At 34.2% G+C, this 13740-nt stretch overlaps 3 protein-coding genes across 3 annotated transcripts; 1 reads left to right on the top strand and 2 right to left on the bottom strand.

Annotated features, from left to right (window-relative positions):
• Positions 1 to 711: 711 nt before the first annotated feature.
• Positions 712 to 5332, bottom strand: Lztr1 (Leucine zipper like transcription regulator 1). The gene is made up of 13 exons (XM_081981925.1): positions 5194 to 5332; positions 3950 to 4231; positions 3741 to 3893; positions 3412 to 3685; positions 3174 to 3334; positions 2945 to 3119; positions 2764 to 2894; positions 2474 to 2712; positions 2259 to 2418; positions 1922 to 2198; positions 1652 to 1867; positions 1313 to 1597; positions 712 to 1257 (listed from the first exon to the last, which is right to left on the bottom strand). The coding sequence occupies exons 2-13, from the start codon at positions 4081 to 4083 to the stop codon at positions 1153 to 1155; spliced, it is 2310 nt and encodes a 769-aa protein (XP_081838051.1). The 5' UTR covers positions 4084 to 4231; positions 5194 to 5332; the 3' UTR covers positions 712 to 1152.
• Positions 5333 to 5402: 70 nt separating this feature from the next.
• On the top strand, positions 5403 to 6201 carry LOC145730633 (mitochondrial inner membrane protease subunit 1). Its single transcript, XM_081981947.1, has 3 exons — positions 5403 to 5564; positions 5621 to 5782; positions 5836 to 6201. The coding sequence occupies exons 1-3, from the start codon at positions 5463 to 5465 to the stop codon at positions 6025 to 6027; spliced, it is 456 nt and encodes a 151-aa protein (XP_081838073.1). The 5' UTR covers positions 5403 to 5462; the 3' UTR covers positions 6028 to 6201.
• Positions 6202 to 6627: 426 nt separating this feature from the next.
• On the bottom strand, positions 6628 to 13436 carry egh (beta-1,4-mannosyltransferase egh). Its single transcript, XM_081981932.1, has 3 exons — positions 12537 to 13436; positions 11057 to 11360; positions 6628 to 8217 (listed from the first exon to the last, which is right to left on the bottom strand). The coding sequence occupies exons 1-3, from the start codon at positions 13088 to 13090 to the stop codon at positions 7645 to 7647; spliced, it is 1431 nt and encodes a 476-aa protein (XP_081838058.1). The 5' UTR covers positions 13091 to 13436; the 3' UTR covers positions 6628 to 7644.
• Positions 13437 to 13740: the final 304 nt, after the last annotated feature.

Below are 13740 nucleotides of genomic sequence, written 5' to 3' on the forward strand. Positions count from 1 at the left end.
ATCAGATGACTATCTCAGTTTCTTTAATTACATACAGGGAAGCCCAAAAAGGGGGGTTGGTCAGTCCCCAGTAAAAAACCCTGTACATGTCTGGAAATTTGTAAACAGTCCATATAAATGTAAACGTGTAAGAATATAAAAAACTGTTAATGTATTTAATAGCTATTTATGTACCAAGGGCGTTACATTATACTCTCCCTAACGCCTGTGGTGCATACAATGTTTTATGTTTCACCTAAATCACCAATTATTTACTGTTTCTGGCATTGAAAAGTAAGGTATACCTTTACCGGTATGTTGTTTAATGTTTATTTTACCTGAATGATATGACTTTGATAGTAATATGTCAGTCAGTGAAAAGGCCAAAAGTTGGACGAAATTTTAGAAAATATAAAATAAAATGCAGCAAAAGCTAACGAAAGTTTATTATCTCAAAAGTCAAGAGCATCCTAAGGTAGGACGTAGTTTTTATGACATAAAAGAATAAAAAAACCATTGCTAATATTAAAAAAGGTTTCAGGGCGTTATGATAACGCCCGCTTATAATGCCCTCAGGTGGTTATGAACACTATAATCTACACCGTTTCCAAGGTATTATGTATTCATAACGTATAGGTGAAAGATAAAAATGTTAAAAGGATAATATTGGAAAATACATAACTAAATGAAGTCTCTAGAAATATCTAATACTGGAAGCAAAAACACACCAAAGTAATATTTTGAATGCCACATTTATTTCCTACCATAACAGCTAATATGACCAGAAGATTTCTAAATTGTAGAAACACTATTTTACAAAAGTTACAGCTGGCTAATAATAACAGAAAATCAGTAAGGAAACGTTTGAGTCACATTATGATAAAATTTTGAAGACATCAAGAACACTCATTAAAATTTTAATAGAATAGACAACAATCGTAAGAAGCGAACAACAGTGCAAAACATCAAATTTTAAGTTCTGAAGAAACACAGCAGGTTGTTCTTGTTATCTTGGCCAAAGGGCACGCTGGGCAAATACTCGCGTTTAATTCTAATGCCTTTGATATAAATGAAACGCCGATTAAAAGCCCATAAACCGGCGCCGCTCTTTTCCAACAGCCGTTTCCGGCCCTCATCCAGCCACATGTCGCAGCAAAAATGGTTCCTGGATCGTCATGGATCGACTATCAAGTTACTGCCCATGCAATCGGCCAAAATATCAAGAATATCCAGGATAAGGGCTTTGTCCAGCATTTTGAAACGTGGCTGTTTCACCACCTGCACAATAATAATTTATAGTTACCTTTACCCTGATGCGTCTTACACTAAGAACCTTAGTGAAATTGAAAGCGATCAAATCCAAAGCGTATTTCTTCATGTCGGTAGCTTGGATGCGGTCGGCGGCCTCTAAAACTTCGATTACAGTTTCTGGGGTAACATTTCTCTCCAGATTTTGCTTGCAAAAAGTCTGCAATCGGATGTTGGAGAAGTTGAAAAAGGATGCGGATGCGAACAGATATAAGGAATCTTCGGGAGGCATTTTGGTGTCGCCGTAGTAGATGTAGCGCAGCAAAGTGTCAAAGGATTTCTTTGATGGAGTCAGCTCCCCGATTTTTATCTACACAAGAAGTTAGTAAAATTTGTGTTATTATCAAGCAAAATGAACACTCACATTAACTCTCTTATCAGTTTCACTAGGCATGCAAGACCGAAACCGAGCCTCAAAATACCCTGACCTGGCCACTAAAATTGCTTTATGAGCCGGAATAATATGATCTTCTAAAATTAAATCCACATCACAAAATTCCTTTCCAGTACTGAGCAGAAACGTTCTCATGTCGCACTCCAGAGAGTTTTTAGCCAAATCAAAAGTAGTTTCATGAGCAGTCTAAGAATAAACACATTTTTTAATAAACTTCTCAGCAATCTTTATTAGAAATACCTTAGGAGGTGGCATTTGCTTCCTCCTGATTATTTGAACCATCAAACGACTGTCCAACGTCTCAAACTCCGAACTCATGATAATGTGATTGAAATTAGTTTCTTTCACAATAAACCTCAAGCATTGCTCTTTAATAAAGTCAAGCTTAAGTTTGTCGGCATTTTTCAGGGCTTCAACGATGTTGTTGAGGCAAATTGTGGTGTTTAAGAACTGGACGCATAAATGTTCCAGTCTGGACATTTCGAATTCTTCCGCAAGTTGGTAAACATCCATAATTCTTTAATAAAAATACCCAACAAAGTGAGAAAGTTTCATAATAATTTGATGACTGAACAACCTTATGAGAATTATTTTTTCTTGATCAGGCTCATCCTTAGTTATATACTTGGCAGGATCTATTTGATCAGTGTAAATATAGTCCAGAACCATTCTAAAAGCGTTACAGTTAGCTTTAGGCAACTTCACTTCCAGGAAATCAATAGCATTAATCTCGTTAACTGCAGTATTCAAAGTTAAAAACCCACTAAATTCTAGAAAGTGCAATAAACTGACTTTTATTGTTATCCCTAAACAACTTTTCGACGTGTTTCTCCATAGCTACTCTGGCCAGTCTAATTTTCTCCCTTAAGTACCCAGATCGGGCCGCTACAATGGGTACATGTCCTAATATCTTCTCCTCATCCTCACCTACCAAAAACCTGATATCGTAGTAACGCTGACACTCCTCTTTGGTGAGCAAACTGCCGTAATCCTCGTGCAAAGTGCATTTTGGGTAGCTGGCAAACTGGAACCTTGCAAAAAACAGTTAAACCGCGTCTCAGCTGGGCCAATAAAGAACAAACCGAAACATTTCCCCGCTACGCACATTATTATCGACTGTCCCCCCGAATATAAACATGGCATCATTGACAACCGCAGCAGCATGAAACAATCTTCCTGAAGGAGCAAACGACTCAGGATCAGGGACAACCACCTATTACATACAGTATAACTCCCAAATTTAGCGATTTTTCTTCCACTTACGCTCCAAGACTGAGAGTCTAAATCAAAACAGTGTAAATCATTGGATAAAGTAGCATCAGCAGCTCCACCAAAAACGTACAAGTGTCGATCAAAAGCGACCATAGTGTGGCCGTAGCGACGTGCTGGAGGTGGTGGAGCACCACGCAATATTTTTTCAGTAGAGATTCTGGTCCACCTTAATTCAAATTTCAAGTCAGGACTTAAATAAAATACAATAAGAAAATCGTACGTTTTTTCACGGAAGTTGAACTGAAATAAAGAGTTTGTCATTTTGGCACCGCTCTGACCGCTAAAGACAAACATACATTCTCTTGCCACCGCCACTGGAAAATTGCAACAAGTTGGTGGACATTCACCTTTTTGATTGATTTCCTCCCAAACTCGTTCACCCTACAAAATTAATTGTCACAGAAGGTGAACAGTAAGGTCCACGTTGCTAATTTCCCAACAACAATAATCAAACTTACAAAACCCAAATTAATGGTCCACATATCGTTCAGTCGCGCATTACCATCATATCCGGCAAAAATCCACAACTTATCATTGTAAACTGCAGCCCCGTGAGCTGATCGTGGTACCGGCATCCGCCCAGTAAACTTCCATTCAGACCACTGCGCGGTTTTAAACTTGTATTCAAACAAATCGTTTTTATTCGTTAAATTTGAGTTTGAATGAATATCTCCTGTATATCCGCCAAAAACAAACATGGAATCATTGTACACTACTGCAGAATGGTGGTACCTATTTGGGTAATAGCCCCCAGTATAATTGCCACAATGTAAAAGACTAATAATACCTAGGAGCTGGAGGAACTCCAGTGGCAAACGCCCGTCCCCAACTTTTCTCCTTCACGTCAAACCGCAGCAAATCGTTTAACATACTTTTCCCATTATCACCCCCAAAAACGTATATGGCATCATTATAAGCTACAATAGTATGTTTACTACGCCTGTTTTAAATAAAAATAGGCATTATAAAAGCTAAAATGGATGCGTGGACACAAACCTAGCACCAACAAACTCATCACATTCAGGCAAAGGTTTCCAGCGATGAACGGCCTCAAATGGACCAATTTCGAGGGTGAGTGCCTCAGATAAAGTAGTGATGGAGTCGCCCACTGTAGGGCCGACACCACTCATGTTTAGAAAGTTTCTGTGGCGTGGTTTAAACGTTTTGACAACCTTCAGTTACAACTTCCAAAGCGCAAAAATCTCAAATTGGTGAATTAGGTTTAAGTTTGAAATAGGTAAAATTTAAACCACATTTGTATTCATTTTGTTGCAGTCCCTGAAATATTAAGATTTTACAAATATCAAACCCATTCTTTATAAGAAATAGTTGTGTAAAACCATAACTATAAGCTAAAACTGAATTTTAGATATTTAAATTAAACTACTTGGATAGATGTGTCAAAGATTAATTAAAGGCAGTAATCTACCTAAATTGGACAGTCAAAGTTAGATAGGTTCTGACATAAAGTTTTAACATAGAAGCACTTGGAATTATATCTTCAAATAGGAACAAATTTGAAAAATCAAGAAAAGTTTAATTACACCCAATTAAATTTAAACAATTGTTTGGTAAAAAAACTAGCAGTTTCCAAATTTTGACAGTGATTATGGGGGGGAGATTTGATGTTACCAAAAATAAAGAAACCTTTAAATGGTTAACTAAGAATATTTGTAAATCCATCTAAAATGTTATTTGGAGGACCATTAATACACAAATACTTGAGTGGGGAACTGACTAATCAAATACATCTGTTTTGTAATATTTAAACTAGCTCAAATATTAAATTGCAAGTCTACATAGTAAACTTATACATTGCATTGGTGAAAACAAACAGGGAGCAAACTCAGCAAACATAAATTGATGTTACCAGATAACTAAAGTACACTCAAACCATATTTAAAGTTAATACTACTTACAGAAATTTTGAAGTACAATTTCAAGGTGGTTAAAAGGAACAAAGCTAACTAAAGTGACTGAATGCAATTAGTTTAATGCCAAGCTCACTACACCAGTCAATTAAAATGGTAAGAAACTTCTTACAAATGCAGGAAACCTCAACAAAGCCAATGTAAAATCTACTGTAACAAAGGAAAAGAATAGATTTTGCTCTGGGCAGTCTCAACGCCTACACAAAATCATCCAGCTTTCAGACATGCCTAATGCCTGTGTGTGCACAGTTTAAGGGACTTTTATTTATACCCTCTTGATTGTAAAATTTTATATGCTTGGTTACTTACCTAATTTAAGTTTTACCTATTATATACCAAATTCTGCTAATATATTTGTAAATTTAAACTGAAAGTTACTAATTAAATTCACTTGTTGTTTTGTCCTGTCAGTCAAATAAACAATAACAATAATCAGCTGATGAAGAGCTAACTTCACCACAATATCGGCCATTATTCTCAGTTATTGGAAAAGAAGAAGACTTCAATTATAATTTATAACCATAACCTACAAACAACACTAAATTTTATTATCAGTTTAAAAGATAATTAAATATAAAATGAAGCAACTATTTTTTAAATTCCTCGGTTCTCTAGGCTATGTAGTGCAATACGGTTGCGTTATACACTGTACGTTTGAATATTTAGGAGATTTAGTACTGGTGAGAGCTAGATAATTTTCCACATAAGACCATTTGGTAAATCATAAATTTTGTAGTGTTCAGGCCCCTCTATGGAGCCCACAATATACTCTGACGATATCCTCTTCACTGAACACATATCTGCCCTTACACAGTCAATAAAAAAGGGCGATATCGTAATTGCCAAATGTCCAACAAATCCAAAACAGCAAGTGTGCAAACGGGTGGTAGCTCTACAAGTAAGATATTGAAACAGCCTAAAAGTTCGAATTTTATGCATTGTATGATTCAGGGAGAAAAGGTGAAAACTGGTTTTGCTTCTTATGAAATAGTTCCTATAGGCCACATTTGGTTGCAAGGTGATAATGTCACAAATTCAACAGACAGTAGGAATTATGGTGCTGTACCTTTAGGGCTTGTCCGGAGTAGAGCTGTATGTAAGGTATGGCCTCCTAGGCGAATATCTATGCTCAATAATAGTTAAAATTTGGTTAATAACAGTATATGGGAGTAAGCTTTATGAGTGTAGAAAATTGTTACTTTTGTTAACAGCTACAAACTGAGGATTTTGAAGTGGTCATCAAGACTTTGTTTACTCTAGTAATCAAGTCTTACAGACTTAGGCTGTGTACATACAAAATAGAAATTGTTTTTGAAATTTTTTTTTTCTTATTTTACCAACCACTTATTTCTATAAAACTGCTCAAACCTGGACTTCCTATTATCACTAATTGTCCTTCTCTGTCTTGTTATTGTATTTTTCATTTCTGATAAAAGATATGCATAGTCAAAAAAACAGAGCAGGTATTATTATATTAAGGAAAAAGTAAGGTTTATATCATCAATCATTTTGAACCCCAATAAGTGAGATAATCCAAAATATCAATCTGGAAACTGTAGATCATTCTTTAAAATCTCAGTTTATCATGAAAATCACACAATGATTACATTGATTTGAATAAGTAGGTACTTTTTTATAATTTTTTTAATCACTTTTAGAAGCAGTAAATATTTTGGTATTTTAGTTAATTATAGTAAGGAACAATGGGGCTCAACTTTTGTAATAGGTAAAAAGACCAACAACTACAGTGTAAATTCTGTCTAATTATATTAAGGGATTGTACAGTGTTTTGATCAAAATCACACAACACACTTCTTAGTAAAACAAATTTCTAAACTATTTTTAATCATGATCAGCCTATATATTTTTAATATATTTACAAGAAAAATATTAAACTATAATTACTGAACACCAATGTTCTCAAAGCTGTATTATAGTAAGAACGTGTGAAATTTATCGTAGATACCTGGCACCTGTAGTGTCAACACAGCAATATAACAGTGTTTGTTCCTTTTGGTTGGATAATTGGAGTTTTTACAACTGTAGGTATAAAATAGTGTAAATATAAAATGTGCAAATAGAAGATAGTTAATAGAAATAAATAAGGCTATTTAGGATCTTTGGTCCATCAATATGCAAAATGAACTAGTTCCCACAAAAACTGTTAAAACGGTTATTGCATTATTTTGTTTACGTTGATGATTTGGCGTATTTGCACCGAATCATTTGATGTATGTACAGCAAAAAAAAAATCCACCTAGTAAGTACACTCATACATAATAAGCACATATACTTAAAAAATTGATAAGTTCAATGATTGCTTCGTTTTCATTAGTTTATGTCTTAGCACAACATCGAATTAATAAAACCAATGCCGCGGACGTTTAATTGAAGGCATTGCTTAAAAGTTAACCAACTTAAACCCAATTTATTGAACACAGTTGTAGCAGAAGATATTCATAAAAAATCAAACTGACCTGATCACGCTTTAGAGGAAAAACTTATGCGTTCTCCAGCGTAGTGGTCCCAGTGTATTATTAGTGTTAAATAGAAATCCCATTGGTGCTTACTCGAAATTCAGTCCTTCTACAGATATTCGATATTGACCGTCAAATGGCGTATTAATTGTGACCGTTTATACGATTTTACCACTTAATCTGTACGAATGAGATCGCTTACTACATTAAATTAACTATCACAGATCACAGAAATAAAAAAAAAACAGTCGCAGATCATACATTCAAATTCGCCTTAAGGCGCCTAAACAGTCACTGGAATTCCTAAATTTTTATTCACCACGTAAAATTTATGCTTATTGCCGAAATAACCCCAAATTACGGCGATATTTTCGATGATCAAATTAAAAGGCATCACAGCAACCGCACCTATTATGCACAAGCAAAACCTCAAAAAACCGAATCGATACAGATTGAACGACTTTAATACACCGAATATAAACATGTAAATGTTCACTCCACCGATAAACACCACAAGAAAATCCATTATTATCGGACATGGTATAGGAAACCAAGCCGCTAATAAAATATTGCTTAATTGGAGGGGTAACGTTACCCAGCTGTAGCAGGAACACCCCAAAAATAGCTTGTAACGGATCGGTATTGCTTTGGAGTGGACCACAAGGAGGATACCTTGTAGCCAACGTTTTCGTTGCTGGATAAAGTCCATAAGAGTGAAGGGCGATTTCTCCCACATGTCGCCTTCGATAAAATTAAAACTGTAGCCCATGCTGTAGGCTTTCATGGCGAAATAACAGTCTTCTGCTATGGAACCATCGCGGCCGTTATCGAAAGATACGGCTCGTTCGGCTGCAGCCTGAAAAAAGTGTGGAATTTTTTGTTATTTTTGTTCCAACTTTTGTATATTTATTTAAAAGTTGAGGCAAAATATTTCTTTAGTTCGCGATTACATGCAAATATTACCACTTATTTAAATGCAAATCGATTCAGAGCAAATATTAATTAATTAAACAAATCTGGTAGTCTCTTGATAAAATAAATAATAAATGTAAATAGCACTGAACTACATAATATTTCATTTAGATTATAAGATAGCAAAATAAACTAAAACTTTTTCCTACTCAGACCAGATGAATTTTTATCAGAATAATATGGTTAATATTAAACGTATGTGGGTAAAACGGTATAAGCAAATAACATTTTCAAGTGTATTCAGATGTATGCTTGTACACTTTCTTTTAATCGTCTGAACTTCGGGAAAGAATGAGTACGTAGAGCTTGAAACACCGTCAAATAAGACCTAATAAAGGGTAAACCTGTGTTTGCCGTTGTTTCTCGTAACCGTGTCTTAATCTGACATTACAACCACAACCCTTTGATATAATACCAAAAAACATGCATTGACATTGTCAGATTTTTAGACAATTTAAAAGATAACAATAAGAGGAACCAAACAATCATCCTTTTTGCTCCAGACTTAATAGTAAGCCGTAAATCTTTTCAGGATTACGATTACTTTACGGGATGTTAGCTCAGATCAAAAAAATCTACTAGTTAATGCTTTGAGTTTTAGGTTAAAAGTAAACTATTTTTAGTGATTACGACAGGTGTAGAAAATAAATCCATACTAATGGATTTTCCGGTTAAATAATTATTTATTTCTAAATTCTAAAATATGCTTTCGCATAGAATAACACACGGTGAATCGCTAAACATATAAATTGTGCTTGTTTTATGCGATGGTAATTTGTTCTGAACATCTTTTAAGAATCGGTGTGTTGTGTATACTTTAAGCAAGCGTTAAATGCATTAATTTTTTCACACCAAAATTCTACGTCATTCTATTTAGAATAAATTGTTTTACACGCGTAATAAACCTCTTGGGTACAGATTTATGTGTTTTTGAAGCTGTGATGGTGGTATACATTAGAGAGTTAACGATTCGAATTCGCAACCTTGAAAGATAAGGATGTTAACAGCAAACATTCAGCATTGAAATGTACACAAGAACTGGCAGCTTAAAAAGTACAGTGTAATTCATAATTACAAATATAATTTTTTATTTAATTAAAACAGCACTAATAAAGATAATAAGTTGGTTGAGAGGTAAGGGAACATTCTAAAGCAGTTTCTACCAAATGCACGTGCCTTTAAAAATCACAACATAGAGAACAAAACTGAGCTGACACGCTGCACAAATAAATTTACCTTCTTGGAAAAAGAACATGTGGTTGTTTACTAAAATATTTGGTAAATACCTATAATAATATAGGATTAGAACACAGCACATGTCAACATATTTTGCTACATAATGAATCATCCTAATCAGGACATTCACTCACTCAAGATTAATTGCACCACTGAAATAATATAAAAGGTTAATGGGAAGCTAAAGTTCAGAATATTTTTAATACAATATAAGTGATCACACCATTTGGGATGGGTTTGGTTACAGTACGGATTGGCTGGAACGAAATAAGCTGATAGTATAAAAGTATTTTAGTCTAATATTTTGTTCTAAAAATATTAGTGATTCATGTCTAAGTAAAACACTCCTAGCGATGATAACGTCACAAATGTGTCAGCATAATATACCGACAAAGCTTATTGATTAGCTAAAATTACCACCCACTATTGGGAGGATTATTAGAGATATAATAAACAGGTAAATTAAAAAAATATTATCATCTCTTAACGTTAGTCACACAACGCGTTATAAAATCGTTTGAATAATAATTGGAAGCCTTGAAAATGCAACAACAATTTTCTGTTAAACTGAATCAACTAAACACCTTAATGCCAGTGGAAAAATCGAGTTTTAAACTATTTGAAAGAAATGAATAACAACTCCTACTTTGAAACGAAGCGAAAAAATCTATTTACTCACAAGTTCAAACAAGCTAATCTTTATAGGTAGTTATTCCAGAATGTGGCTGTATAAACATTGTTATTGATGTCATGCTTTGTCTGTATAGTAAACGCTAATTGGGTAATGTTAGTATATAAAAAAAGCCACAGGTCCATGAAGGAAATATACAAGGTAATAATCAATCTATGCATATTGTATTCTGAGTCTGGATGTAGGCCTACCTATGTGCATTTTTAGTGTCAATAATTGCTACCGATTTGTCATATTTTATTGTCGATTATAAACCGATCGCTAATCTAACATTAAACATATTTTATAACCAGTCAATTGATAGCAATCCAACCATATATAATATTTATTCTTGAGTAATTTCAGTTAGCATTTGTATAATATTTGATATTATATTGATACACTACAATAAGCAATGTAAAAAAATTTATGTGTAAATAAGGAGGACAAGTATAGGTATATAAATACACCTAGTTCTGACTGAATAATAGCGGCGCGTCATTGAAGAATTATTACGCCACCAAGTTTACTCTAGATGTTAACTTGCTTTGTTTCAGGAAAGCTTCAGTAATGAACGACAGTTTCTAGTACCTACTTTAAAATTAAGTGATACACTTACTTATTCAGCTTAATTATCCTTTATCAGCTGAGACATCAATTATGATTACTATTACAAATTCATCATTGATCTTATACTATTTTAGCTGGAAAACTTATTCCTTATCAGAATTTAGGATTTTCTATGAAAATTTTCAGTAATCGCATTTCTTAAGTGTGATGTCAAACTAGTAAATATCTAACGTAAATGTCTACTCACCTGTGTGACAACAAAAGATCCTTTAAAACTGAAGAGGGGTTTGTGGAACATATAAAATTGAAATCGTAGTTTGCCCATGTCATCCGCCACTCGAAAACTGTCAGCCAAAGTGGTAAACCAGTTGACCACCTCTTCGTTAGCGTATGTGATAAGGCCTTGCCCAATATGATGCTTGCCATCCATCACAAAATTCAATATTCCCCTGATTGAGTTTTCCGTTAAAAGGGTTTCCTCATCGAGATGCACGATCCAGTCGTTGTCACTCAGAATGTTAACTTTCTCCTCTAAGCAGTACTGTAGAGCCCTACAATTTCAATATGACACTTTGATTTATTGTGCTAAAATTAGCAATAAAGCAAAGTTTAAATAGGGGATCCCAGTTTACTTATTTACCTATAAGTGTATGGTTTTTAGTGAGGCAAACATTTAAAATAATTTCAATAGTAGTAGGATTGATAACAAGCTTGATAAAGAGGGTAATGGAGACATGAGCAGTGATTTAATTAGGTAAAACAGTTGTCTGCAACCTTACTAATTACATATTATTATAAGGTTAAAGTTAAACTCAGGATTAATCTGAATGCCAAATGATTGGAGTTTATGAAATAGCAGGAAAGCTGTTATTGCCTACACGATTTTCATACATTTTATCAGTCATATTGATTTAGTAGTTGTACTATTAGTAGACAAACAAACCATGTATAACAACATATTGAAGGTAAGTAGGTACTCTCAAAAGTACCCCTTCAATATGGATAGCATTGACTTAGGTTAGGTACTACCACCCATATTTAAACAAGTTCGACTTTTATTAATTTTTTTTTAAATGATACAGTATAAAATAAATCTTTATTGATGTCAGACTAATAAAATCTAAGATTTTAAGAATGCAGAGAAATCCTTATCAATACATATTTTCTTGAAGCTTGCTACTTTTATTATACCTTTATAAATATTATAACAATCATAAATTGACTCCTGACAAAATAATACTTTACTTATAACCTGTTAACTCTTAATTTTAAAGAGTGTTAGTCAATATTTGCAATAGAAAATTATTATACAAACTGAATAGGGAGCAGTTGAGAAATAAATATTTGCCCAACAAGGAGGAAAGTTTTATTTTCTATAAGGGTCTTAGAAAGAGAGAATATGCATTTTTTCCAAAAAAATAGAAACTTTATAAAGGAAGTTCCAAGTCCAAAGACTGGAAGAATATTTATAAAATTTCAGCCTAGCCACAACTCTTGTGGCAGGAACTATACCTTTTCCTGACCACTTGGGACCAATCTACCTAGATTACCTGAAGTTCCACCACACAAAACAAAAAATAGCAAAGCATTTTTAAATTACTGGTCAAAAAAGTTTAATTTTTTGCAAAATAAAAGCATTTTGTTTGATGAAATGTTCAATGTTTTATTTCATTGATTTTTATCAATGTCACATAAAAAACAGTTTTTAAACTAAATAGGTACCTTACCTGGCTTTGAAAAGAGCTCCTGTTGAGGTTTGATAGTTGGTGGGTACCACCAACTCTCTGATTCGGCGATGTGGTTCTAAACCAATTGGCTTATCTGACACAACTTCTATTAGAAAATTTTCAAGTCCAGTGTCAATGCATTTGTTCATGTTGCGATTAACATTATTTTTTACTAAGTCAGGGAAGTCCCCTCTTGTAACCACTCGAATACATATAAAAGGGGCTAACAAGGGTGATCCTTTTAGTGTAACTTTCTCGGGGAAACAGTTGTACATTGTTAGACCAATAACATTAAATACAACTTGGGGTAGTGATAGAAATGTAACAAACCGTAGGGCGTAAAGCACACAGGCGCCTAATATTCCGTACTGTACCAAGGGGTCTATTTCAAGACTGGAATCTTCAACATCCGGTACTTTGAGCCTCCTAGACGAGTACTGGAAAACGCAGACTACTGTAATGAAGAGTAGACAATGCAGAATGTGCTTTGCGCGGCTGCTAAGAGAGATGAAATAGCAGGCAGAGAGATCTCCGAAATCCCGGGGGAACTTCATAATTTTTGGGACACTAGCACAATTCACTACACAACAAACTAGTAAATTGGAAACAGATCAATAACTTGACTGGCAAGTGAGTCTCCAGGATGATGAATAGAGTGGTTTGGACGGTAAATTTATTCCCAATTATAAGGGGGGTTTAAGTGATATAATGTGGGAAAAATTAGATATTAGATACCCCACACCCGTCTACTTCCTCTCTCGGATCATCCGATCGAACTGCAAAGGTGCGAGCAGTGCCAGTGCGAGCGACTGCGGTTTTTAACAGTTTTTCCAAATCTACTATCAGTATCAAATCAAACAAATTTAATTTTTTTAATCTGACGTTGACAAGAAAACAGTGAATTGACGTTTGACGTATTGAAGGGACTGTCAAAGTTTGACAATCGACACAAAAAAAAATGTATTTAACCACCGCCCTCTGTACAAGAAAGCCAAGAAGGTGCATGGCAAAAATTCCAATATGGCCGAAATATGGGATTGACAGTTTGCATTTGTTTGTATTGTGGAAATTGAGTTTTTGGATGATTAAATTAATTTTTAAAGTTTAAAGTCAAGACTTGGGATTACTTGCCAAAGTAATTTTTGTTTGCTATTATATATTGTTGTTTATATGTTTGTTGTTCTAGTGAAAGTGTAGTTTGTGT

Source organism: Ips typographus, linkage group LG6 (assembly GCF_016097725.1).
Source record: "Ips typographus isolate SLU linkage group LG6, UJ_Ityp_2.0, whole genome shotgun sequence".
NCBI lineage: Eukaryota > Metazoa > Arthropoda > Insecta > Coleoptera > Curculionidae > Ips > Ips typographus.

Bases quoted from the DNA above. Each gene is read 5' to 3' on its own strand.
- Lztr1 (XM_081981925.1), bottom strand. From the start codon at position 4,083: ATGAGTGGTGTCGGCCCTACAGTGGGCGACTCCATCACTACTTTATCT. The intron at 2,419-2,473 runs GTCAGTTTATTG...TGAATACTGCAG, and splicing joins GTTTAGGGATAACAATAAAA to TTAACGAGATTAATGCTATT. The intron at 1,868-1,921 runs GTATTTCTAATA...GTTTATTCTTAG, and splicing joins AGCAAATGCCACCTCCTAAG to ACTGCTCATGAAACTACTTT.
- LOC145730633 (XM_081981947.1), top strand. From the start codon at position 5,463: ATGAAGCAACTATTTTTTAAATTCCTCGGTTCTCTAGGCTATGTAGTG. The intron at 5,565-5,620 runs GTGAGAGCTAGA...TAAATTTTGTAG, and splicing joins ATTTAGGAGATTTAGTACTG to TGTTCAGGCCCCTCTATGGA. The intron at 5,783-5,835 runs GTAAGATATTGA...TGTATGATTCAG, and splicing joins AACGGGTGGTAGCTCTACAA to GGAGAAAAGGTGAAAACTGG.
- egh (XM_081981932.1), bottom strand. From the start codon at position 13,090: ATGAAGTTCCCCCGGGATTTCGGAGATCTCTCTGCCTGCTATTTCATC. The intron at 11,361-12,536 runs GTAAGGTACCTA...TTGAAATTGTAG, and splicing joins GGAGCTCTTTTCAAAGCCAG to GGCTCTACAGTACTGCTTAG. The intron at 8,218-11,056 runs GTGAGTAGACAT...CACTTTTTTCAG, and splicing joins GATCTTTTGTTGTCACACAG to GCTGCAGCCGAACGAGCCGT.